The sequence below is a fragment of the Lineus longissimus genome, chromosome 8 (assembly GCF_910592395.1).
Source record: "Lineus longissimus chromosome 8, tnLinLong1.2, whole genome shotgun sequence".
NCBI lineage: Eukaryota > Metazoa > Nemertea > Pilidiophora > Heteronemertea > Lineidae > Lineus > Lineus longissimus.
The window spans coordinates 5680984-5703764 of NC_088315.1; the positions used below are offsets into that span (position 1 = coordinate 5680984).

Genomic DNA, 22781 nt, shown 5'->3' on the forward strand with positions numbered 1-22781 from the left:
TGTCACCGAGATGCTTCAGAATGACGAGACTTTCTTCATCAAGCAAAAGTGCCTCTCCTGAGGGCTCAGTCAACATAACCCAATTTCAAAACGCACTAAGAAATCCTGTTGTTGGGCATCAGCAGACATTCCGGATACATGAACAAGTCACTATAAGACCTTGACAGTTCCGAAACTCGTGAACAAAATTCAGGTCTCGTTCAATGAAAGCAAACAAAACCATAAATTTGTTGAGATTATCCAATTTATTATAAATCATCCTCCTTTTAGTACACCAATACAGTGTAGTACACATAATGTATTTCAAGAAAATGGAATGTAACACATAGTAATGCTAAGTGGAGTCGCCAACTGATGAAACTTTATTGTTAGTTATGACAGCAATGAGACAAACATACACTCCAACAAATTCATTGGTTTTCATGTATGGTTTTATTACGAGTGCACTCAGTTCAAACAAAAACACAGAAGAAAGTACAGAAAAGTAGTATAAGATAATTTTGTTAAATATAGCTCGCTAAGTAAATTGGTACACGATCACAAGTGCAAGTTAAACTCTAACCCACTCACCCACCCCTGCCACAAGTTCACATCAGCAGGTCGTAAAGCCACATGTATGAAATGACTTTTGAGATGGTGCAGGACCATGATGACAGTCAAAAAGTTCATCCACAGATGATATAATACATTCATGATTCAGCACTGGCAAGCTCTGACTTGATACAGAAGGCAGTAATCACAACACAAGCCATCATTATCAAAATTAAAGAATAACCTTCACCATCAACAGATAAAAATGTTAAGCCCCTCGATATTACAAAGTATAGATGATTCCCAGGACGTAATGGTAGAAACGTCCATGATAGGGGCTAATTCCATGACGTCAGACAGGGGAGAACTCACATCAAACTTGGCCACCAAGGTCAAATCACTGTAGTGACGAACCATGGCAGCCGGCCTAGGAATCATCTACATGTATATTCAATGATTCCAACAATGCACGATGCCTGTCTGATTACAACATGTAGAAAAACTTTGATCAAAATTAGGATGGCTCTAGTCTATTCAGTCTCATCAACCTGACACTCCCTTCCGAAGGCCTGTTGATAACAACCCGAACCAGTTATTGTAGGCGTAAACGGTCAAACTACTCTTTCTTGGCATTCTTCCTCAGGTACCTGAACTTTGCTCCTTTCAACATCATCATTGTTACATAACTACGCACTGCAGATGGGATAAAGGATATGACATACTCCTGGAAGTAATCAAAGAGAAAAAACACAATTTGCATTAACAAAGATGTGACTGCTTTGGCGGATGCGTTTAAATCTTGTTTGTGTAGTTTTTCTGGTGAAGAAACCCAACTCTGTATAAGCCATGAATAGGTACTGTACGTGACTCACTGTGCGTCCTAGCTGATTCGACTGTCCACTGCAGCATAAAGTCATTGGCGTTGGTTCCTCTTTGAGTAGCCCAGCACAATTACTCGCAAGAGTGAACACACAGAAGAAGGGTATTACTTACCTGGATAGCATGAGCCTTGCATCCAAATGTGACACTCTCCTTGCCCACAGTAGCAAGAGCACTGGCGACATATGTGTTGGGGTCAGGAACAAAGAATGAAGACCTTCTGATTCCACTCATTTTTGTAGCAACAAAATAGGGCATTACACACTGAAATATAACAAATCACTAAATTCAATACTTTCATGACTGAGATTTGTCTCACCGGCGCAAAAAGCATTTCTTGGGTCCTATTTTCCTACTCAATTTGTTGATATATTGTTTTTTTATGGATTTTTGATGATACTCAGTACTTAAAGGGTTGGATCCAGGAGTCTGAGAAAAGGAGGGCACACAGGAGATCGGGGGGATGCCCTGGTGGTTTTAGGGTAAATTAAGTAAAATCAGCAGTTCAAGACTGACTTTCCCTTACCTGTACAATGATTCCTTTAGACGAGTATTCCGCTTGGAGACCTCTGGAGAAGAAGTCAACATATGCCTGAAAGATGAAGTCTATTTTGTAAGGTGAGAGGAGATTTGTGTGCGAAATCTGATAAATGCCCTTCATGTATATTTGTACAGTTCACCCCTTTCATGACAACTGCCTCTTGCAGAGGAGTGGGCAAACTTCACCGAGTTATGGGGGTTTGTCTCTTTAGACGTACCTTAGTAGCAGCATAGATAGTCAGCATGGGAGTGGGACGGGCCGCAGAAGCAGACGAGATGTTGATCACAATGCCTTTTTTCTTCTGTTCCATCTGTGGGAGGATAAGGCGGGTCATCTGGCGAAGTAGACAAATCATTTTGTGATAAGTGCTCCTGAACTTAAGGAAGATCTATTGTAAAGAATTTCTGGCCAAGCAATCGTTAATTTGATATTGACAGATTTACCGTTGTAGGAAAGTTGACAAGCTAACAGTCTCTACACCTCTAGGGCAAGGTTGACTCTGAAGCAGACGTTTAAGTGGGCAAACTTGAAATTGGTGAATGTAACCAGCACTTAGTGGTGGAATTTGAAGACAAATTCAGAATTTGTTCACAATACATGTAAGCTGTTCTGTAAAACCTAGGCTTAAGCAGCTGTTGCAGCATGCAGAGAAATCACTCAGGGACCAGAGGTCAAATGCTTTAAATGTTTTAAAATACTTACCATAGTTAAGCTGGTCATATTGCAGTGGATCATCTTGCTAATCATCTGAAAACAAAAAGCACAACTAGAGGCTTATCACAAAATTAAGGAAAGTTTAAATCAAACTATACCTCCATCTATCATGCATAACAAGCTACATCTGGTTAACACTGAGACCTTGTAGCTCCTAAGGACAATTACTGCTTCTTTCACATTTTTGGTAGGACAAATAAAACTTAGATGAGGCTAATGACAGTGGATAAAGTTATATTTACAAACCTGTTCAGAGTCAGGAATATCATTGAACACCTCGGGGTAGACATATCCCATACCAACATTGTTAACTGAAAAATATCAGATGGCTTGATAAATAGGATATGAACCCATCAATCATGTTGCATGAGACAAGATAAGATTTGAGACTTAGAAAACTTAAAAACATATCTTAATCTTACCTAGAACTCCAATGTCTAAACCTTGGATACCCTCTTTTATAGTGTTATAGATACCACTTTCTATTCCCTTGCTAAAATCTACTGCAATTATCTTGGTTTGAACACCATGATTTGATTCTGTAAAGATAAACAAGTAGTCTAATGACATAAAGAATAAACATTAGAATGATAATGATGATTATCTCTATGACGAACACTTTTGGCTTTGGGACTGAGAATTGCTGTCCTTTTTTTGAGAGATTTTCCTGATTACAGACATAAAATTTGAATGAATATTACAACTTGGGACCAAAATCAGTGTCCTCATAGAGGATGACCTGCTTAATAGAGGTGTCACTGGCAGCTTAGAAAGCTTCCACTGCATAAATATGAGCTGGACAGTTGAATAATTGCATTATTCAATACAATTACCTATTTCCTTGGCGCCATCAGCTAGTTTATCAGGAGATCTGCTCACCAAGACAATATTGAGACCTTGCTTGGCCAACTGAAATATGAATGAAGCAAGGTAAAGCCAGGCAGAAGGCATCCACCATGTTTGAAATTTCGATGATCAAAATACTATTACATGTACTAGGGTACCCTCTAAGCTTTTTGAATTGATAATCTCTTATATTTTTCAAGTTTTATTACCTGATTAGCATAAGCCTTCCCAATTCCATCTGTAGCTCCAGTCACAACTAAAAAGAAGCAATTACATAAACTTTTTAAAGCCAAAGGGAGATCAGTGGCATGGCAAGCACCGGGCTCATAATGAGGTCGTTTGTTCAATTTAGGGTTACTGTTGTTTTGTCTTTGTGTCCTTGAGTAATGTATTTTACACTAAATTACTTTGAGAAAAGATTATAAGCAGTCGTTAATAATTTGAGAACTATTTTGCAATTTATAAATTTTGATCGATTTGGCCTCCCATGGATTAATGGAACTCTGATAATATAGAACCAGCAGTCTTTCTTACCTGCCCAGGCACCATACTTCTTGAAATCGGGCATAGCACTGATAGCAAATGTTCGCAAGGAATGCAGAAATCCTATTGAACCTTTCAAAGCAAGATAGGTAGCCACAACCCCGCCAATCAAGGCGAAAAGGTCGGCATATTTGCCAAGAAATAATTCAACAATAAAATTCGCCATGTTGATTGGGTCAAAGGTCAAGCACCTGCTAGCTCGGCCCAAGGTCAATTAGGTATTGGCACTGTATATCATTCTGTATATTATCGGCAAGTCAACTCCTGGATTCGAGGATAAAACAGGTGCGACGATCATCTGAAGTTTCAGCCGGAAGTTTTCCAATTTCCATTTCGCATGTTCTGCATCTGTTGTCATGTCTGCTGATATACCACAAGAATATCTTAGATATAAAGATAAAGTTGCAATAGTGACAGGTGGTAGCAAAGGAATTGGAGAGGGTTGTGTGCGAGTTTTTGGTAGGTGTCCACCCAATAAAAGGTATATGGGGCGCCGGTTGAGAAATAATAGCCTGCATGTTAACCATTTCCGGCCCAACCCAAGAAAAACACTGAAATGTCAGTGGGACTGAAGTATTAGCCAAGATGATAGTACCATTGTGTAAGTGCACTCTCATATTTTGCATAGATGACATCTCATTCCAATGATGCTGGCAAATGTACCAATACTACTACTACTAGCTGTTATATTCGTTATCCGCCCCCTGCCATCCGATTTCGTAACTTATTAGCAGAGTTTTAGACCCATATTGAACCAAACATCATTTTCTATCTTCAGTCAGACATGGTGCTAAAGTAGTGTTTTGTTCAAGAGGAGGTAAGTACATCACAGCCTGGAAGCATACTGCTGGGATGGGCATGCCAGCTACCATAAACGCAGGTGTCTGTCATCAATAACGACTATAAGCAGGAGCAGCTGGAGATTTTTTTTATCATGCATAATTATTATGCATTGCAAAACATAATAGCATGCCGCGAAGTTACTATTTATAGCTCACAAGATTATTTGCATAAGATATTGATGACGTTTTAGTCACGTGACAGGCGGACATCGACACTTATTTCTACGCATTTGAGCTTATTCCAAAGTAAATTATCTTTGACCCTGCATTGTTTTTAGCATGAATGATACCATAGAGTCAGAGAGAGAAATATTCAGAACAATAATGTAGTATTTCCAACACTCGGACATGTGCCAGATTGAATCTAACTGCCCAAGTTAGAAAGCCTGAATCCATTACGAAACCGCATTTTGTCCGACATTGCCTGTAATTCAGCGATGGGGAAATAGAGGGCAGCAGCTGCAGTGACGTTATCTTCGCGGAATGCATTTGGTCACTCTGTTTAATTGTTTACATTGTGTGTTTGCATACAGCATTGGCAAATATCAAAATGTGCTTACAAAAAGATGTAATGGCATGCAGCTCCGCTCCCCCCTTGACAAGTAGGGTCTTATTTGCAGAAAATGAAGGAAGACAACTTGAGGAGGTTGTGAACAAGACTGGTCCAGGTGAATCTTTGTATGTGAAATGTGATATCTCGAAGGAAGATGAAATAAAGGTTTGTCAATCGAAGCAAGTGAAGCCTCATCAAGTCATTATGATCATATCTTAACTCATCAGTTTGAAGGTTGACACCTTTTGTTAAAAAAATCAAGATATGGCATTGGGTATAACTGCTTTTCTGTGGAGATTGGGATGGTTAGCCCACACACTACAAAACCCATAAATAATGTTTAGCTACAAGGCCCATGTTTCAAAGATCGAACAGCTAGAGTACCAAGACTTAGGCCTATCATGTGAAGACTAAAATAAGGTTTTAAATCAATGTGGTACTGTGTGTTGTAGAGAGTTTTGTACTTTCAGAACCTGATTGATACGACAGTTGAAAAGTATGGACGTATAGACTGCCTGATAAATAATGCTGGTTGGCGTAAGTATTGTTGGCTTGTCGCCCCCAGGGCAACTTCCATCTCGGCATAACTTGATCAAGCTTTTATGTAATCATTGGGTGCCTCATTTTTATGATGTTTCATAGTCATGTACAGATTGAGTAGATTTGCGAGTAGAACACACAGTTGAGTAATGGAGCTTTGTGAATGTGCAACAGACACTTGTGCTGTTGACTTTTTAAAAACTTAGGCATTTCATTGACAATCTGTTTCTTAAACTTGATGAATATTTTCTAAATTTCACAGATCCCCCATTCACAAGAATTGATGATTTTTCGGCTGATGACTTCAGAAGCCTGTTAAATCTCAACCTCGTCAGTTACTTTATTGCTGGCAAGGTAGGTGAAGCAGTTGCCAACAGTGACCTCTCATCCAATGCACTCTCTCAATCATCTGCAACATACCACTACATTGCACCTTCATCATCTGTAATATGCCACTGCACCGTCATCTGCAAAGTGTCCATGTGCTCTAATCATCAAAATGCGATCGAAGTTCCTTGCAAACCCATGTGATCCTCTGCAAAATGCCAATGCATTTTCAATCTGCAAGATGACACTGAACTCTTTACTCGCAAATTGTGGACATCTGCAAAATGCCACTGCATTCTCATTTGTCAGATGGTGGCATCAGATGCCATTGCATCCTGATCTGCAAGTGCCAATGACCTCTCCATAGAGCAGATAATTTACACAGTCAACAGATATTGCTTTGAAGGGTCTGAGACTTAAGACATTAGGGATGGTGTTGTGAATGTTCAGTCCTAGTGATGTCTGGGAAAGTGTAGTCAAAGTCCTTATTCTCCAATTTCAGTATGCACTTCCTCATCTCCGTAAGACAAAGGGCAACATAATCAACATGTCCAGTCTTGTTGGTCAGCTAGGACAACTAGGCTCAAGCACTTATGTGGCAACAAAGGTGAGTGTGAGATGCCTGCATTGGAGCTTTGATGACTCTGCACAGACACATGTACATGTACTACCTTTGAGCTACTTGGAGAATGGTGTAACTGCTTCTGCATTTTATTGAACAATTCAGATCGGACTAGTCCTCCTACCTACATAAGCTCAGGTTAAATGGGGCAAGTCCCCCTCCCTGCACTGGCTCGGGTCAAATAGTCCAAGCCCTTCCTTCCTGCACATGTACATGTAATGATGGTTCTGTTTTTGTTTAGGGAGGTATCAGTGCATTGACAAGAGCATTGGCTGTTGATGAGGCAGAACATGAAGTCAGAGTTAACACGTATGTATAGCATGTATTTTATCCTGAACAGCACTGGCAATTGAGAGTCGATACATGTAATGTCAGGTTAACTCGCCTGCTAGTGCTGAGATCTGATCTAACCAGGTTTGGTAGCAAACTTTCGTTCCAGGAAAACACTTTCACTTGTAGCTAAAATCTTAGGGCCCCAACCTAGCAGTCAAGTTGAATATAAACTAAGATGCTGACTGATTATGTAAGGACTGCTTGGTGCACTGATCAACTGTGTGAGGTTTATCAATAGTATGTCTGATATTGTAGACAGTACCACTAACAACAGATCTGGAGGTATATACGTAACTGCTGCCAGAAATTAAAGCCAAAAAATGTCCTTGATTGTCTTCTTCCAGTGTGTCTCCCGGTAATGTCTGGACCCCCCTCTGGAATGATGCTAGCAAGGATTCAGATGATCCTGCAATGATGAAGGAAGCTGGAGCTGACGCACAGGTGGGTTACCCCTATAAGGACCAGGACCTGGTTGCCTCATCAGTATTAGCAGTACATTGGTGTAAAGCCCTAACACTGAAGTACGCTTAGTTGAGGTTACACTGGCATCTCTATCAAGTTGTTTCTGGACTGGTGTCGTACTCTTAGATTTAGACATGATACATGTTTCTTCAAGAGCTGATCACTCAAGCTTATTCTAGTCCATTGACACTCTCACCAATCCTCTTTTCAGCTACTTGGACGGTTTGGCACAATTGAAGAGACAGGGGAACTGTGTCTTTTCTTGGCTGCTGAGGGAACATTCATTACAGGCATTGACGTACCATTTTCAGGAGGCGCTGAACTAGGCTACGCCTGTAAGACAAGGATTGGTAATAAAAAAGGTGTATACTAAACCTGACGAGGATGCTAAGCTTGTTTATTCTAAGACATTTTTCTTACGTGGTGCTTTATGATTATAGTCCCTCTAGATCTTAGAGAGTTAGTCACACACTTACAAATGTACTGAGGCTAATGAGCTGTGAAAATATCCTACTACTTCCTGTTTCTTCAGCAATAGGCCTAGCTGAGCAAAGATACCATTGTAAGTTGTGATAGAAGACATACCCTAACCTTTATATCATTGCTGTCTTGAATAATTTTGCTATGCTCAATGTGATTTAAAGTCGAATATTTATTTAGAACCGGTGATTTTATTACAATATTTATATGATCTTTGTGGAGTTCAGTGGTGCTGCTCAGTATAATAACTTGCATGTGTACCTGGTAGAGGCTGTCACTGTCGGCAAGCATGCATTTATATTAGTCTATGCTTTGTATTAGTCTATGTAAGCTGTTAAGCTGTGTCAAAATATTCCAGTCATATCGACCACTTCCAGTCACTATTCCAATGCAATTCCTACATGTATTTGTCTACATATCATATCAAAAGACCAGGCATTTAGTTCATCGTTGTCTTGAACTATATGAAGTCAAAATTACAATAAAAGATTTCATGTTTATGTTGATGAAGAATCACTGACTCTGTCCTCTTTTCTTTATCTTCCCCTAAAAAAATCTTCTGGTAGATTTGAACTAGCAATCTTGTTGGACATCACTGTTGAGATGGACTCGCACCTGCACATTCCTGTTCAATTGTGCACTTCATGAAAGCCTTGCTCCTCAAGATAGAGGATGAGAAACTCCCAGTGAACAGGCTAGACATTTCTCCGACTCTCTTTGGAGTATATCTGACAATCCTGACAGCTAGAATGATAGGAAGAATTTGACCACGTCTGTCCTCTTGCATTGATTGCATTAGTTATGATTGGACATTGGCTCAATCCATATCAAAATGGGGAACACCGATGTGTACATTTAGTACAGCATGTGCCAGTAGGACGTTTCCAGTCGATTGGCAGCTGCAAAATAGACTACCTTCCCCGCCATTTGATTTGCCCAGAGACGGGGATGAAAATTTCTAGACTGCGGAGGCCATGCCGTGCTGGGCTTACTAGTGAAGGGGACATTACCTCTCGGACACTGACAAAGCGATAACACAGTACACAATTCATTGTTTCATTGCCGTCGCTGGCTCTCATAGCAGTCATCTCCCTGGTCCTACGTACACATTGAGGCCTCAGTCAAGGCATTTGCGTAGGTATATGAGGAACACAAACAATGACTTCATTGACAGATAGGACCAGAATAGCCCAACGAAAGTGCTTTGGGTTGCGTCTGACATTGCATCTAGGACGGGTCGGGTGTCGTCATTGTGTCCGAACAGGGTTTCTCGCCTTAAAAAAGTTCTATTTCTATTTGGTCCTTATGAGAGATTGGGACAGCATTTGCAAAGTGATACTCAAACAAGAAGTTGACATGATTGACACATTTATTAACAAAACAACAAAAATGCTAACAAGATACATAAAACATTCAAACACAGAACTGATAAGTATTCCATGCGCTTTACTAAAAAGTTGTTAATTTTGATGCTATGCAGGATATTTGAGTATCTTTACTATTAAGCAAACAAAACACATATCAGAAGAATGGTATATGTTCAGGAAAAGACAAAAATATCAATGGACAAGTCAGAATTTGATAATTGTCCTGGCATGTTTTGATACATGTACACGAATTTGTCTTTTGATTACAGTACATGATTAAATGCAATTAGTCTAGATATGAACTAGGATAAGTTATAAATGCACCAATTAAATAGGCCTAGAATATAATAATCATGGCTATAAATTTATTTTTTTCAAATCATTTGGATAAACACGATTGGAACACATACAAAATATTGTGAAGTATTGTCAAAGCCACAAAGGCAATAACCACCAACCAACTTGATTTTAACTTAATTCGTAACTGGCATTTCAGAAATTAATTCATACTTTGAAACATGGCCTTGTTTTGCGAATAATTTTTGATGTAATAGAAAGCAGAAAAATACACTTTGTCAAATTGACCCCAAAAAATCAGATATTATAATATTGGGACAGAAAATGTAAACCATCTTGATGACTTGGAGAGCAGCAACACTGCCACGCCATGCACCAGATGAAGATTGTTTGCCAAAAATGGCAATGAACCAATTAGTTTTTTACCAAACTACAAAAAAATAAATACTATACACAAACATGTTGATTTTAAACAGTAAAAGATGTCAATGTGGCACAGACAGTTTGAGATAAAGCAGTGTTCTCGGCAGGGAGATTTAGTAGTGTGGGAGGTCCTAAAAAGAATTTAATACCGCCACCATCTTTCTTCAAAATGGCACTACAGTGAAGGCAAGGTGCTGGACCAAAGTTCTTCTTGCAACCTCAACCACCCTACAAAAAGAACCCTGCTGAAGAACAATGCGGAGGATGTAAAGATCCTATATGATTGCAACAACCCAAGTGAAACTTGTAACAGCAATGGAAAGGCAACAAAGACTGAGAGTGAAAAATGGCCGCGTACATCATTTCTGAAGTTTTTCCATCAAATGCAGATATGAACGTTTGTGATCATCTTTCTTTAATTGGTCATCTGATAAAACTGAATCACTTATTATACAAAGTTATTGTCAAAAAAACATATTTTTTTGCAGTTGACCTTGACAAGCTGGCAGTGGACATTCAGCTGATAAGTTCAATTGTAGAGAACTGTAAGCCATCTTTTTAATTTTTGCAGTTTCCCAAAAAATTATGAAAAAACATAACTTTCATGATTTTTTAATTATTTGGCGGCTTTACAAACTTTCTTTCCGTTTTTTTTATATAAAGTGTATTTTGGCAAATCTGCAAAAATAAAACACTAAATTTGGTTATTTCTTCGGTTTTAAAAGAAGAAAAAGTGAAATTTCCTTGAAACGACATCAAATACGACAAAATCAAATTTCCCCATTGACGTCCAAGAAGAAGTTTTGGGTAGTGATTCCTGACAGACTACTGGTGTTAGTAAGAACATCGAGAAGAAGATTGATAGTCCCAAGAAAGCTCTGCTCTCAAGTTTCATTCGGCTTGTGGTTGTGTGATGACAAACATATTTGGTCTCCTTGGGTCCGGGAATCTTTCCTGAAGAAAAAGATACAAGATACAAAATTCTAAAGGGATATGTATTATTTCTGATCTGGAAATCATTTATCCAGACAATGACTTTGTTCTTGATAATGACTTCAATGACTGATAATGATATGGTTATGGAAATCATATATTCTTGAATACAATCACTGAGACAGACTTCCATTGTTTCTTCACTTTTCAAAAAGCCTGCACTGGGCCTTATAGTTTTAAAACATGTACCAGTCGCTGGCTGATAGTGATATCTTCTTCCTGTTGCAGTACGTGTTCTTCACCACCAGTGATAAACTCACCTTCATTACAATATACTGCAACTCTTCTGATCCCGGAAGGGATTTTCAGATTGTCCAATTCCATTTACAAGGGTATCACTAGGTGCATTTTGTGTCATGAACTGAACCAAACTGGAAAAGGAAAAATTTTAGTTCAGAAACAGTTGATGAAATAACAAAAGCTTCACTCTAGGCAAGGATTCACAAGTGTTGCTCATTGTGTATACAAATCAAGTATTTCTTTAAACTAGCCTCAACTACAATGACTACATCAGTCTACTTTCTTTCTGACTCTGGTCTTGAGCTGGAGGATATTTTGCATCTCATGCTGCGGTAGTACTTGCGATGGACAATGGACATTTCAATCTTTTTGTTTGGGCTACCCTCGGCCTCGCCTCTGTTTTCTTTGTTGAACTACTTACAATACTTGTGCTGCTTGTTTCGTAGACGTGGTCTCCCTCCGCCACGCTAACTAAGTGAGTTACTGAGTAGATGCCTCGCTCACGATACACCATTTACTCTACAGTCAACAATTCAGTGAGCACATACATACAAGATATGTATACATGATGTATTATATTCTTGTAAAGAAAAATTTGAGAAATTCTACAACATTTATACTCACTCATTTACGGCTTGTGAGACCATTATTCTTTGTACACTTGCCTCCTGTCGGAGTTGTGTAACTTGCTTTTGTAAGGCCTGGACTTGGGATGACATTTTTGATAGAAATCACTCGTAAAACAGCGAAAATATCGAGGTAAAATTTCATAGAAAGACGAAAATTTTCACAATGGCAATCTCGCGGAATCTCGCAAGTCATATCGAGAGCAACACCAGAATCCCAAAGTTGGCAAGGGCGGGAAATTTCAAATTTATAAACCATACTCATTCACGCCACATGGACAAAGGTGAGCCAAAGTCCGAAAAAAGTTCTTAACTACAAGAAAACAAAAACTATCGAGTACCGTTAGGACTAACACTACGGACGCAGTGGACCAGCCTCTGTCCGAACGAGGCCAGTCCACTGCGCGCCCGGAGTATAACTGTAAGTCTTTACGGTAGTCCTCACCATAAGTAGACCAAATTAGGAGACCAAACGGTGTGCTGGGCCGGAGAAGCGAACATTAACCCCTGATTTCCTCAGGATGTCTCTGCAGAAGCATAACTTAATCCGTCACACAATAACGACGAAGGGTCATACCTTTTCGTGTACTGTCCCTTTAAATAGCACCACATGGTGTACCATTGTACTCGTAGGTGGCAGCACTGTGCTTCCTTTCCGCCATTAAATTCTGACTGGTCTGTATCGGTGTGTATGCTATATTTTTAATTGTCGAATATCATCAACATCCTATTCATAAAGAATACTTTGAGACGTCTAATTCAAAATGTATATAGTGGTCTATCTGTTTGTTGGTGTATTTTAATGGTCACTGGCGATAAACTCTGAGAAATAGCCCCCCGAATATTCATATTATTGGACCGACGATGAGTGATTTTACATGTGTGTGTACACGATGATGTACATCATGTACTATTGCTTGCACTTCCAGTCCAAGGAGGACGTTTACAATCAATGTGACTCCCTCCAGCCTATGGTCTTGTCCGCATTGTTACGTCCAGACTTGAAAGAAGTTTCCCCCGTATGAATGATGATGAGTAGTTTGCGCTCCCGAGCCCCAAACTAGACCGACAAGGTTGAATGTGCAACATCAACATCAACATGGACGTTGTCTCAATGTCTGACCATGTATGTATGTGTAGGATGTAGCCTGCAGTGCCTGTCATCCTGTGGAGGTGATGATGGGGCCGGAGGGGGATACACATTAATTAGGGCAAGCCTTCCCATCGTGCAGCAGCATAAAACAAGTCGGGGTATCGCTTAGAATGCAAAAATTACTTAATATTTCATTTTGATTGTAATCTGTGATCTCTTGTCTTTTCAGTCAGAAATCGGCCAAGATGGGAGCAATCAGGCCTCTAGTGAAGCACAAGATTGTCAAGAAGAGGACGAAGAAATTCATCCGTCATCAGTCAGACAGATATGACAAGATCAAAGTAAGCATGATGATAAAAGCGAAAGTCTGCCTGTAAGGTCCCTGGGTTTGAGAAAATGGCTTCATCCTATGTGTATTGCACTGAATTATTGGACTATTCAAAGAAAATATAGCACTGTAAATGTTGGCTTGTCATTCTCCAAAACCAGGACTTGCCCAACGAATAGAGTTGGGTGTATCGGCGTGATGTATAGCCCTGTCACACACTTTGTGTTCTTCATTTTGAGTGGACTAGGAGAGACATAAGCCTAGAACTTCTATTCTGTGAAGAAAAATGTGTCAAAAAGCTATTCATCAATTTGTAACATGCCTACATTTCTCTTTCCAGGAAAACTGGCGTAAACCTAAGGGTATTGACAACAGGGTGAGGAGGCGCTTCAAGGGCCAGTTTCTCATGCCAAACATTGGTTATGGTTCAAATAAGAAAACCAGGCATATCTGCCCAGATGGATTCAAGAAATTCCTTGTTCACAATGTCAGAGTGAGTATTGGTATGATTTAATCACTAGCTGTGGCATAATGACTCCCTACAGCCCAACCCAAGTTCTTTTCCTCCAACAGCGCCAGGCAGCAGTTGGTGCTGCTTATAACATCTCTTGTTCTTGGTAGTGGGAAAGAGCGTTGATTGAATTTTGAATACCCAAGCGTTGATTGAATTTCGAATATCCTTCTTGGTGTTTGATAATCACAGTTCTTGAATGATTTCAAACTAAGCTTTAAATGTTACTTCAACTTAATCTTTCCAGGAACTGGAAGTCCTGATGATGCAAAACAAGACCTTTTCTGCCGAAATTGCACACAATGTCTCCAGCAAGAAGCGAAAAACCATCGTGGAACGTGCTCAGCAATTGGCTATCAAAGTGACCAATCCAAACGCTCGCCTGCGATCGGAGGAGAACGAATAGATGACATTTACTGTAATATAAAAAAACTAATATACAAAAATTCCAAAATAAGTTAGTTGTTTCATCTGTCATCCACTTTAAATATGGTATCTTGGCCAAGCAAGTGTCCCTCTGTCATCCAGATCGACTTAGATCATAAGTGATTTGGATGACTACCATTACCAAGGACATTGTGGTGTCAAAATGGACTTTTTTCCATCTGGTAATAGAATGAAGGAACTTCGTTCACTCTCCACTTTCCCCAATGCCTTGTTTTCCCACACCGATGAAATCGTCAATTTCCATGACAACATGAGTGACCATCCCTAGGTGAATTGCACCTTTGGGACGTACCTCGAGCACAAGGAAACTCCGCGGGAGAATGATATTCCCCCACATATACCGCCATCTTATTCCATGGACGAATTGGTTGAGATGTTTGAACATGCTTTACATTGCCTCTCTGGGACGGAACGATGTGCCCCAGGAGGACAGTATTGAATCGCTGGACGTAAAGGTGACCAAAAGACATGCCTTCCATGGACGAATTGGTTGTCTCTGAGAGGGCATTGTTTTCCCTTCATCGCCCTCCTAGTCCTTGGATTACAAGCTTGGTTGTGATGTTTTGACTTCCCTCACAGGACAATTTTTCCCTTGTTGTCCCTGGACGAATTGGTTGTGACTATAGTACATGCCTCGGAGCTGACAATGTCTATTCTTTATATCACTATCCTAATGCCTGGATCAGTTTTATTAGTTGTCATCTCGACATGCATGGCCATCCTGTTCCCTAGACAAACTGGTTGGGACAATAGGACATGCCTCAGTGAGGACAAAACTTCCTCTATAGTGTATATTCATTGCCATCCTATTCCCTGGACGAATAGGTTGTGACCGAAAGACATGCCTCTCAGAGAGGACCAGGTTTCCTCCATACATCGCCATCCTATTCCTGTGACTAATAAGTTGCGAGACTTGGACATGCCTGATCAGAGAGGACAATATTTCCTGTGTATATACATTGCCTGATCCATTACAACAACGAATTTGTTGTGAGACTGATATGAATTCGAATCAGGCATGTCTATGTGTTCTCATAGAGACATGACGTGATGTCAAGGTACGGGTACCAGCTTCCAGATAATGGGTGATATGAATAAAGACTAGCAAATGCTTTTACTCCGGTTTTGTACAGAAAGGCCTGGTGTAAATGTACATGGAGATTTAGATAAAAGCATTTGCTGGTCTTTATTCATATCACCCATTCTCATTGAAGGAGCCAGGACGGCAACCATACGAAACTTTCAGCACCCATAGCGTCCTTGGAACAACTCGGAATCAGCATCTCTTTACGCCAGCTTACCATTGGTATTGCGTCTGCACATCTATTCTGTGGAAAGACGAAAGACGCAGTCCAACAGGTAGGCCTGGATGCATGGTCTATAGAATTACCCACCTCATATTCGGGGTGGATGGATTTTAAGATGATGGTCTTACGGACCCATTACAGTCAGTAAAAGTATGGCTACATCGAATTCAGAAATGCTATCATTGTCATAACCAGCATGTCCGGAAAAATTGATTTAACTGTAGTATGGCCACAAAACCAACAGGATCACATCAGAAATGGCAACACAACCAGTTGTATAGCCACGTCAGATAAAGGAATTGTCACAAACAGCATATCTCCAGGAGGGATGCGAGACCTCAGGCTGAGTTCAGACATTGGGATAGTTTCACAACCATAATGGCCATATCAAGGAATGTGAAACGACAGGCAGGGGTCCAAATTTGGTTGTTTTCACAACCAGGACGGTCGCATCAGAAAAGAAGGTGACAATTAACCAGCACAACCCAATCAAGAAATGTTAGACAACCGGCGGGGGGTCTAAATTGGGATGGTTATACAACCAGGATGGCCGAACATTTGAAACTGTGGATGTTACATGCCTGTTTGTGACAACCTCTCCGATTTGCACTCCTGGTTGTAATACTATGAGGCAATAACGCCATTTCCGTCGCGACCAAGGACTGATATTCTGAACTCGTGCGTAGGGTTACCTGAAACTGACTTCTGATTAACTTCTGAACAGGTATTCCTTTTACTTTTATCAATTCTCACGCGTTGCCCGAAAGCAGCGAAACAACTTTACCAATATCATGTTCGTGTCTTCTCTATAACGCTTACCTCCTGCGAGACAATATAGATAGAAGTTGACAGCATGGTTACATAACCAGACCCCGAATAAAAAATGATCCAGTGTATTAAACAGTATGTTCCAAAAGGGATCCTTCATGTCATACATATCAGCTACCTCTGGAATCCCAAAGGCGGCAAGAAAAAGCCTATACGGCAAGGTTGTGACGAAATAAGCGACGCTGACGACGACAAGTATGCGTGTCAGTTGGTTGTCCGATTTGTCCCCGTCCTGTTTTTGCTCCTCCCGCATCTTGGCGCGATTTCTCGAGGCCTGTCGCATTGTTATAATGATACCAATGTTGCTACATATGATAATGACGGCCGGAACGATGCTCCCAAATACCATCTGAAAGTTGGTGAAAAGTATCTCGTATACTGGGTGACCCGGTACGGACACAATAAGCAGTTCGATACCTAAAAGAAGACATTGAAATCCGTCAGCATCAACGGCTGGCGTTTCAGCGCGATTGTTTTTACATTTCTGTCACGTCACAAGATCGGTACACTTGATCCCTATGGAGACTTAGTCCTGCCGATGGCCGACAATATGGTTCAATTGGGTCGACCCTTCATGTCATACATATCAGTCGGAGGGTCATCGAAAGTGGTGCAACAGGAATAAATGCCCCTCCCCACCCTCCGCAACATAAATTGTTATTACATTAACTTTTAAAAAGTACCTCATACCAATCAAAATCGGGCCCTTACCTGACTCAGAATCCTTTATAAACGCATGACAGAAGAAGGTGGAGACATTGGCGCCGACGACTATCACTGCTGTGATAGTCACAATCACTTTAGCTTTAGTAACTGTGCATATCCTCTTAGCGACCAGCGGATAACGTATAGCCACGAAGCGATCTACCGACATGAAGGCAAGGACGAGTCCTGAAGTCATGGCACTGGCATACGCTACGAAATAGACGAACCTGAAGACAGAATCATTCCGAGGACATCTAAACCCCTAAAGCAGTGCAGCGTTCCAGCGCTTGTATCTTCACATGCGCCAGAGCTGATGTCCTCGGAATGGGAGTGATTAAGTTGCAGAGAATGCAACTTTTGTAGTCACCTGTTTGATGCAGTTTTCCGAACGCTGTCCTTTCCACCCTATACTGGTCTTGCCGACGTCCCATTCGGCGAGGTCTCCTGCTGGTTATCGGTCTTGGATATCTTGCAATGATGTTTTAGACAGTGTTGGCATGGTTCTCATTTCTTTGTATTATTGTCTTGACAAGAATTATAGCGGTAAATACGGTTAAAAATTCTGGTTTACGTGTATTTTGATAAATTTTGTAATTTAACCGGCAACGGTTCAAGGTTTTTGATGGCTACCTCCACGTTTATCGCAGGGAGGCACTGGGCCGGGATTCAGGGAGTAATGGTAGAATCATTGATGAAAGAATGGTAGAATCATTGATGATTTCCTCGTCAGGTCCATGGATGTAGAATTTTGCCAGTGTAATAGTGAATACTTACTTAAATTCCAGCTCTCTTGACGGCCAAAACATAACAATGTTGCTCCGCCACATCGGAGCCGATATTCCCGCCTGGAGGAGAATCGACGCATCGGAAAGAGCCAACCCGATCATATATACACTGGTGGTCTGCTTCTTGTTATGACTCAGGGTACCAACGAGAATTGTCAAAATATTGCCGGGAACGCCAAAGACAACCAAGATGAATCTGAGATAAAACACTACGTCGTCTACCATGTACAATAACCAAACATCCGACTCATCGAAGACCATCTGTGACGTCCCAATCTCGTGTAAATCCATCCTCTCTTTTAGCGCAAATTCTCACGACGAAAAAATACTTCCATGCAGATTGTCTTGCAAATATTTGCACATTCACCCGCCCGGGATCCAACAACATTATTTTGTTTCACATTTGCCTGCTATCAAGTATAGAGAAGAGATATAAGTATCTCGGTCTTCTGGTTGTGACTTTGTCCTCAAATACCGTTTTGATGATCAAAACACCTCCTTTTTAGTCACACATCAGACTCAAAGGCGCAAACACCACTACCACCAGATTTAGATTCAGTTATATTAAGCTGCAAGTATTTATATTTATTAGCAACACTGCAAATAGTGTTATCTGCAAATCATACGCATGCATTGTCTTAATTAGTACAAATTAGAGAGTACATCACATTACATTGTTACACCTTTATTGCACTAAAACGCTTTTCGACAATCATAGGAACTACTAGATAAGTTTAACTCGAGTCAGTTAGTTCGCCAAGAAAACCAAAGGAATCGAAGGATTCATTGAACTCATCAACACATCATTAGTTTTCAGTGAAGTTCAACTGTATTCCTAGATAAATCACTTTGGTATCTAGAGAGTATAGATTACAATTAACTCACGTTAGTTGTCAGTTGGTTTAGAAAGAATTAATAAAGACTAGTCATTATTAATTCTTGATATCAGTGATGGAACTATACTAGTGATACTGGCAAGTATAACAGCAATCCGCCTTGATCCTGGAATCCTGGCATTTATCTGCTCTGAGTCTGGAGTCGTAAACCAAGTCACTACATTGGTAAATTCGCCCTGTGCGCGAATCCGTGAACTTGTACTGGCTCTTGTCGCCGAACTCGCACCCTGAAAATGGACAAGGTATATTGGTCAACAGGACTGCGAGACTTTGTACAAACAACTCCCGTACACATGAGCGTACTGTTAAAGGGGGACAGGCAGGAGCAGAGGAGCTAACAAAGTCATGACGTCATCATGGTGCGCGGTGCTATTGCTACTCACCGACAGGCGCGGTCTGGATCTTCCACGTCTGACAGGTGGCGCAGCAGTAGTTCTTCACCTGGGTACTGTAGCATTTTGCCCGTCCCTTCATTCGGACATATTCCGTACACCGGTAGTTGTTGTCGAAAACGATGTCTGTCCTGTCCTCGCAGTATGTCTGCACACTGGCACACCATCTGCAGCAGTTCTGAAAAGCAGGTCAGACAACGTAGCGCAATTTCACGTCATAGCCTACTCTTTAGTAATAAAAAGTCTTGCTTCTCTCTTAGCTCTAACCGTTTAAACAAAGCTCTACTGAATCTACTTGATAAAACAAAAGTTCCTTGCGTCGGGTGATTATCTATGGACCAATCAAATGCCGGTATTTCGACCCATCCGAGTCGGCAACCAATGCATACATGAGCAGATGCTTATTTTACTAGCCGAAATGTTATTAACACCATGAAAGAAGCGAAGACTTTACTTACATCATTGTTGGAGGGGATGCTGCATCCATCGCGATCCAGTTGCTCGCAACCCTTAATTCTATCGCCGTATGGACAACCTGGGAGTGGAGAAAAGGGCAAGAAGCACGAAGTTTATGAACCTTCAGAAGGATAAGACCCAGTCGTAAATGTTACACTAGGGCGTTTTTTTCGCGCTGGAAAAGCGGGTAAGTATTCCATAATTCAATAAACACTGGCGCTGTTAGTGTGAAGCTGAAGCATAATGAGTTTAATCAAAAGACTCCAACCGTACTCATCTGTTGGTAGATATAATTTACAAATAACCGCTGGGACCAATTGTACGTTTCTCGCTGCGGTCGGGACCACTGGTCAGGAAAGCCTCCTCTATTCAGACATTAGAAATCAGGCATCATGTTTTCGAAACAAGACCAGGGCATGAGGTCATCCTCCAATGCTAACACATTTTTATCATACACGGAAGGGGAGGGTGATCTGGGGCATGGAAGTTAGAAAACTCTGTCTCAAACTCACGAGGATTGGCTAGTGATTTCGCCCGATTACACGAGCTGCAACATGTCGAAGCAACCGTGGAGTCGTAACAATAAGACCTCTCGCCAGACACCAGATCGGCGCATCTCTTGCCGTTGATGCGAGTGTACGGGTTGTCCCGCGTACAGGCTGAAATGACAGATTTGAGCATTACAACAATGATTGAAGCACGACTATCCTGGGGCCGCTGGTGCTCACATCTTACATCATGGTACAGATTATCAAATCGGACAGACCAACTATACGGTATTTCAAAATGGGACGACATATACAGACTGGATAAACTCTCCAAACCTAGTCCATTCCGATATCATTTTAACAAATATTCTTGTCAATTTTATAATTATATATCATTAGACTATAGTTTCATGTAGACATGATTCATGATAATACAATGTAATGACTAAATAGCGATGCCTATTAACCACTACTTATCATCCGACAAAGACCAAAATACCCTCCGCAAGCGACGAATTCCGGCAATCACTAAGCAGGGAACTTGACAAATTTGCGTTACTGCACGAACCATTTGCACTGGTACCAAAGAGAAATGTTATGATAACTGTACAAATAATTGGTTATCGGGAGTCGACATTTACTGCCAATCAGGGATAGTTACCCTGTCATGTCCCCACTGCTGTTTGTCCGATTCATGATGAAGTGATTGATATCGGATGAAGGCCGAGAACGACTAGAAGTTGCGGGGTTTTCCGGCTTATAGGACAGTTTTCGCAAAGCCCCCGAAACGCGACCGCCAACACGTATCCCATTATGTTCGAACTTGGCCAATGGTCCAATGTCAAACAGTGTGATCGGATTTCGCGTCGGCATATCGGGGCGAAAACTCCCCCATTTTGACGTTTGAACTCGTATCGGTGTTCCCAGACTTTCACGCAAAAATATCCAACCCATACAAGGATATCACTATCTTGGTCCTGTAAATTAGGCCACCATTTAAAGGCCTACGCGCGTTCGTCAAAATTAGAAATTTGTTATTAAAACTTTCCGATTGCGTTAATTTGTACTACATTTTGTAACCATAAATTTAGCATTGCCGTTGTGAAGACAGGTATACACATAACCATAAATACCAAGTTTTTGCACTTCGTATTGCATAATAACAAGTGTGTAAACTGCATCCGATTTTCCTATCCTGTGCCACTACTAAATACGAACAGTGTACCCATTTTAATAATGGTCTATTCCCCTTGTCATCTTGTCAAATGAAAACAAAATTGAATTCCACTCACCTGCGAGAGAGCCAGTCACGAAGGAGAACAGGAAGAGAAAAACGGCAGACGACATCCCGCTCCAGTCCTCAACAGGTCAGGAATGATTTGACCAGCCTCTGATGTGTCTGATATTTGATTTCATGAGAAATTGGGACAGAAAATAATTTGAAAATTGTCTGCGATTTCGTATCAGCGCAAATAATGTGGGTCAGGGCGAGAGCAATTGCAAAATTATGACCACCTATGGTATGGTAATTGATATATAGATATGCTAGATTGTCAAAATTACACTCAATAAGGCTGTTACATATCTGGTGATTTGACACGCAATGTCAGATACCGTATTAATCTCACATTGGAATCTTGCAAATAACATGTATCTCATCTCTGTCCGTTGTCTTTTTTACCTTTTGTCTTTGTAGTCATTTTTACCAGTTGCTTTTTTGCTCGTTCCCTTTGTTACCTGTAGTTTTCTTTACCTGTAGCCTTTTTTACCGTAGTTTTTTTACCGTAGCATTTTTTACCTAGATTCGACAATGTGCCACAGTCACATGGAACAGGAAATCGTGCGGTCGTAAGCTGCAGGATGCATATTTACAATATTTTGTCGTATTGACTTTGAAAAAAAGCATCCGCTCTTGGCGTTAATTACAATCATCATAGTGAAATTGTTTCCACCAAGCCATCACAGAGGACTGGACACCGAGTGCAAGTAAGAATTAACAATATGACGTTACTACATGTCTTCTAGCTCATCTTTAAAATAACCTGGCACCTTCTTCTTGTTAGTGTCGTAGAGTTGATGATTGGCCATGATACTCTTGGCTCTCTCACCGTCTGATACCAATTCAATTTCCATCCTGTTCCTTATATTCTCACAAGTCTTTCCATAGAAAGCATTATTCATTGATTTAAAGTAATCTTTCTCAAAATCAGTCTTAGAGTCCATCCTCCTTTTAGTGTCAAAAACATTATTCTTAGTGGTTTTGCTCCAAATATTGCATGTCTTCATCTCTGTAATAACGAAATGGTATTTATACAGAATAAAATGTTTGCCGTTTTATAAGTTTCACAAGCTTCATAATTGATCTTCTCATGGAAATTAGTACCGT

General features: G+C 40.7%; 6 protein-coding genes across 7 annotated transcripts; 2 read left to right on the forward strand and 4 right to left on the reverse strand.

The window, feature by feature from the left end:
- Positions 1–226: 226 nt before the first annotated feature.
- Positions 227–4243, reverse strand: LOC135492123 (very-long-chain 3-oxoacyl-CoA reductase-like). The gene is made up of 10 exons (XM_064778319.1): positions 4046–4243; positions 3721–3767; positions 3499–3574; positions 3088–3204; positions 2912–2976; positions 2654–2698; positions 2169–2285; positions 1937–2002; positions 1525–1674; positions 227–1255 (listed from the first exon to the last, which is right to left on the reverse strand). Exons 1-10 carry the CDS (start codon positions 4218–4220, stop codon positions 1148–1150), a joined length of 966 nt encoding a protein of 321 aa, XP_064634389.1. The 5' UTR covers positions 4221–4243; the 3' UTR covers positions 227–1147.
- A 65-nt stretch (positions 4244–4308) lies between these two features.
- Positions 4309–8715, forward strand: LOC135492124 (17-beta-hydroxysteroid dehydrogenase 14-like). Its single transcript, XM_064778320.1, has 9 exons — positions 4309–4513; positions 4833–4871; positions 5517–5614; positions 5920–5986; positions 6252–6343; positions 6819–6923; positions 7180–7247; positions 7616–7712; positions 7945–8715. The coding sequence occupies exons 1-9, from the start codon at positions 4411–4413 to the stop codon at positions 8104–8106; spliced, it is 831 nt and encodes a 276-aa protein (XP_064634390.1). The 5' UTR covers positions 4309–4410; the 3' UTR covers positions 8107–8715.
- Positions 8716–9564: 849 nt separating this feature from the next.
- On the reverse strand, positions 9565–12323 carry LOC135492125 (guanine nucleotide-binding protein G(I)/G(S)/G(O) subunit gamma-10-like). Its single transcript, XM_064778322.1, has 3 exons — positions 12158–12323; positions 11554–11664; positions 9565–11254 (listed from the first exon to the last, which is right to left on the reverse strand). The coding sequence occupies exons 1-2, from the start codon at positions 12250–12252 to the stop codon at positions 11559–11561; spliced, it is 201 nt and encodes a 66-aa protein (XP_064634392.1). The 5' UTR covers positions 12253–12323; the 3' UTR covers positions 9565–11254; positions 11554–11558.
- Positions 12324–12806: 483 nt separating this feature from the next.
- Positions 12807–14548, forward strand: LOC135492353 (large ribosomal subunit protein eL32-like). 2 transcript variants are annotated; one of them, XM_064778771.1, is made up of 4 exons: positions 12807–12844; positions 13482–13593; positions 13921–14073; positions 14339–14548. In XM_064778771.1, exons 2-4 carry the CDS (start codon positions 13498–13500, stop codon positions 14495–14497), a joined length of 408 nt encoding a protein of 135 aa, XP_064634841.1. In that variant the 5' UTR covers positions 12807–12844; positions 13482–13497; the 3' UTR covers positions 14498–14548. The 2 variants fall into 2 exon arrangements, with proteins under 2 accessions (XP_064634841.1, XP_064634842.1); XM_064778772.1 differs by having other exon boundaries at positions 12814–12834.
- Positions 14549–15411: 863 nt separating this feature from the next.
- LOC135492810 (delta-type opioid receptor-like) lies at positions 15412–18550 on the reverse strand. Its single transcript, XM_064779453.1, has 3 exons — positions 18153–18550; positions 17385–17605; positions 15412–17090 (listed from the first exon to the last, which is right to left on the reverse strand). The coding sequence occupies exons 1-3, from the start codon at positions 18452–18454 to the stop codon at positions 16588–16590; spliced, it is 1026 nt and encodes a 341-aa protein (XP_064635523.1). The 5' UTR covers positions 18455–18550; the 3' UTR covers positions 15412–16587.
- Positions 18551–18832: 282 nt separating this feature from the next.
- LOC135492595 (uncharacterized) lies at positions 18833–21806 on the reverse strand. Its single transcript, XM_064779144.1, has 5 exons — positions 21688–21806; positions 20420–20566; positions 19910–19986; positions 19443–19629; positions 18833–19286 (listed from the first exon to the last, which is right to left on the reverse strand). Exons 1-5 carry the CDS (start codon positions 21740–21742, stop codon positions 19126–19128), a joined length of 627 nt encoding a protein of 208 aa, XP_064635214.1. The 5' UTR covers positions 21743–21806; the 3' UTR covers positions 18833–19125.
- Positions 21807–22781: the final 975 nt, after the last annotated feature.

What these genes read in the sequence shown, in the direction of transcription:
- LOC135492123 (XM_064778319.1), bottom strand. Translation starts at nt 4,220, where the DNA reads ATGGCGAATTTTATTGTTGAATTATTTCTTGGCAAATATGCCGACCTT. An exon ending in TTTAGACATTGGAGTTCTAG is followed by an intron (nt 2,977 to 3,087) that starts GTAAGATTAAGA and finishes GATATTTTTCAG; the next exon opens with TTAACAATGTTGGTATGGGA. An exon ending in GCAAGGCTCATGCTATCCAG is followed by an intron (nt 1,256 to 1,524) that starts GTAAGTAATACC and finishes GATTACTTCCAG; the next exon opens with GAGTATGTCATATCCTTTAT.
- LOC135492124 (XM_064778320.1), top strand. Translation starts at nt 4,411, where the DNA reads ATGTCTGCTGATATACCACAAGAATATCTTAGATATAAAGATAAAGTT. An exon ending in GTTACTTTATTGCTGGCAAG is followed by an intron (nt 6,344 to 6,818) that starts GTAGGTGAAGCA and finishes CTCCAATTTCAG; the next exon opens with TATGCACTTCCTCATCTCCG. An exon ending in CATGAAGTCAGAGTTAACAC is followed by an intron (nt 7,248 to 7,615) that starts GTATGTATAGCA and finishes GTCTTCTTCCAG; the next exon opens with TGTGTCTCCCGGTAATGTCT.
- LOC135492125 (XM_064778322.1), bottom strand. Translation starts at nt 12,252, where the DNA reads ATGTCATCCCAAGTCCAGGCCTTACAAAAGCAAGTTACACAACTCCGA. An exon ending in GTCTCACAAGCCGTAAATGA is followed by an intron (nt 11,665 to 12,157) that starts GTGAGTATAAAT and finishes TTCCTTTTCCAG; the next exon opens with TTTGGTTCAGTTCATGACAC.
- LOC135492353 (XM_064778771.1), top strand. Translation starts at nt 13,498, where the DNA reads ATGGGAGCAATCAGGCCTCTAGTGAAGCACAAGATTGTCAAGAAGAGG. An exon ending in ACAGATATGACAAGATCAAA is followed by an intron (nt 13,594 to 13,920) that starts GTAAGCATGATG and finishes TTCTCTTTCCAG; the next exon opens with GAAAACTGGCGTAAACCTAA. An exon ending in TCCTTGTTCACAATGTCAGA is followed by an intron (nt 14,074 to 14,338) that starts GTGAGTATTGGT and finishes TAATCTTTCCAG; the next exon opens with GAACTGGAAGTCCTGATGAT.
- LOC135492810 (XM_064779453.1), bottom strand. Translation starts at nt 18,454, where the DNA reads ATGGATTTACACGAGATTGGGACGTCACAGATGGTCTTCGATGAGTCG. An exon ending in TCAAGAGAGCTGGAATTTAA is followed by an intron (nt 17,606 to 18,152) that starts GTAAGTATTCAC and finishes TTCTGTCTTCAG; the next exon opens with GTTCGTCTATTTCGTAGCGT. An exon ending in TATAAAGGATTCTGAGTCAG is followed by an intron (nt 17,091 to 17,384) that starts GTAAGGGCCCGA and finishes GTCTTCTTTTAG; the next exon opens with GTATCGAACTGCTTATTGTG.
- LOC135492595 (XM_064779144.1), bottom strand. Translation starts at nt 21,742, where the DNA reads ATGTCGTCTGCCGTTTTTCTCTTCCTGTTCTCCTTCGTGACTGGCTCT. An exon ending in CGTGACTGGCTCTCTCGCAG is followed by an intron (nt 20,567 to 21,687) that starts GTGAGTGGAATT and finishes CTGTCATTTCAG; the next exon opens with CCTGTACGCGGGACAACCCG. An exon ending in GAAATCACTAGCCAATCCTC is followed by an intron (nt 19,987 to 20,419) that starts GTGAGTTTGAGA and finishes CTCCACTCCCAG; the next exon opens with GTTGTCCATACGGCGATAGA.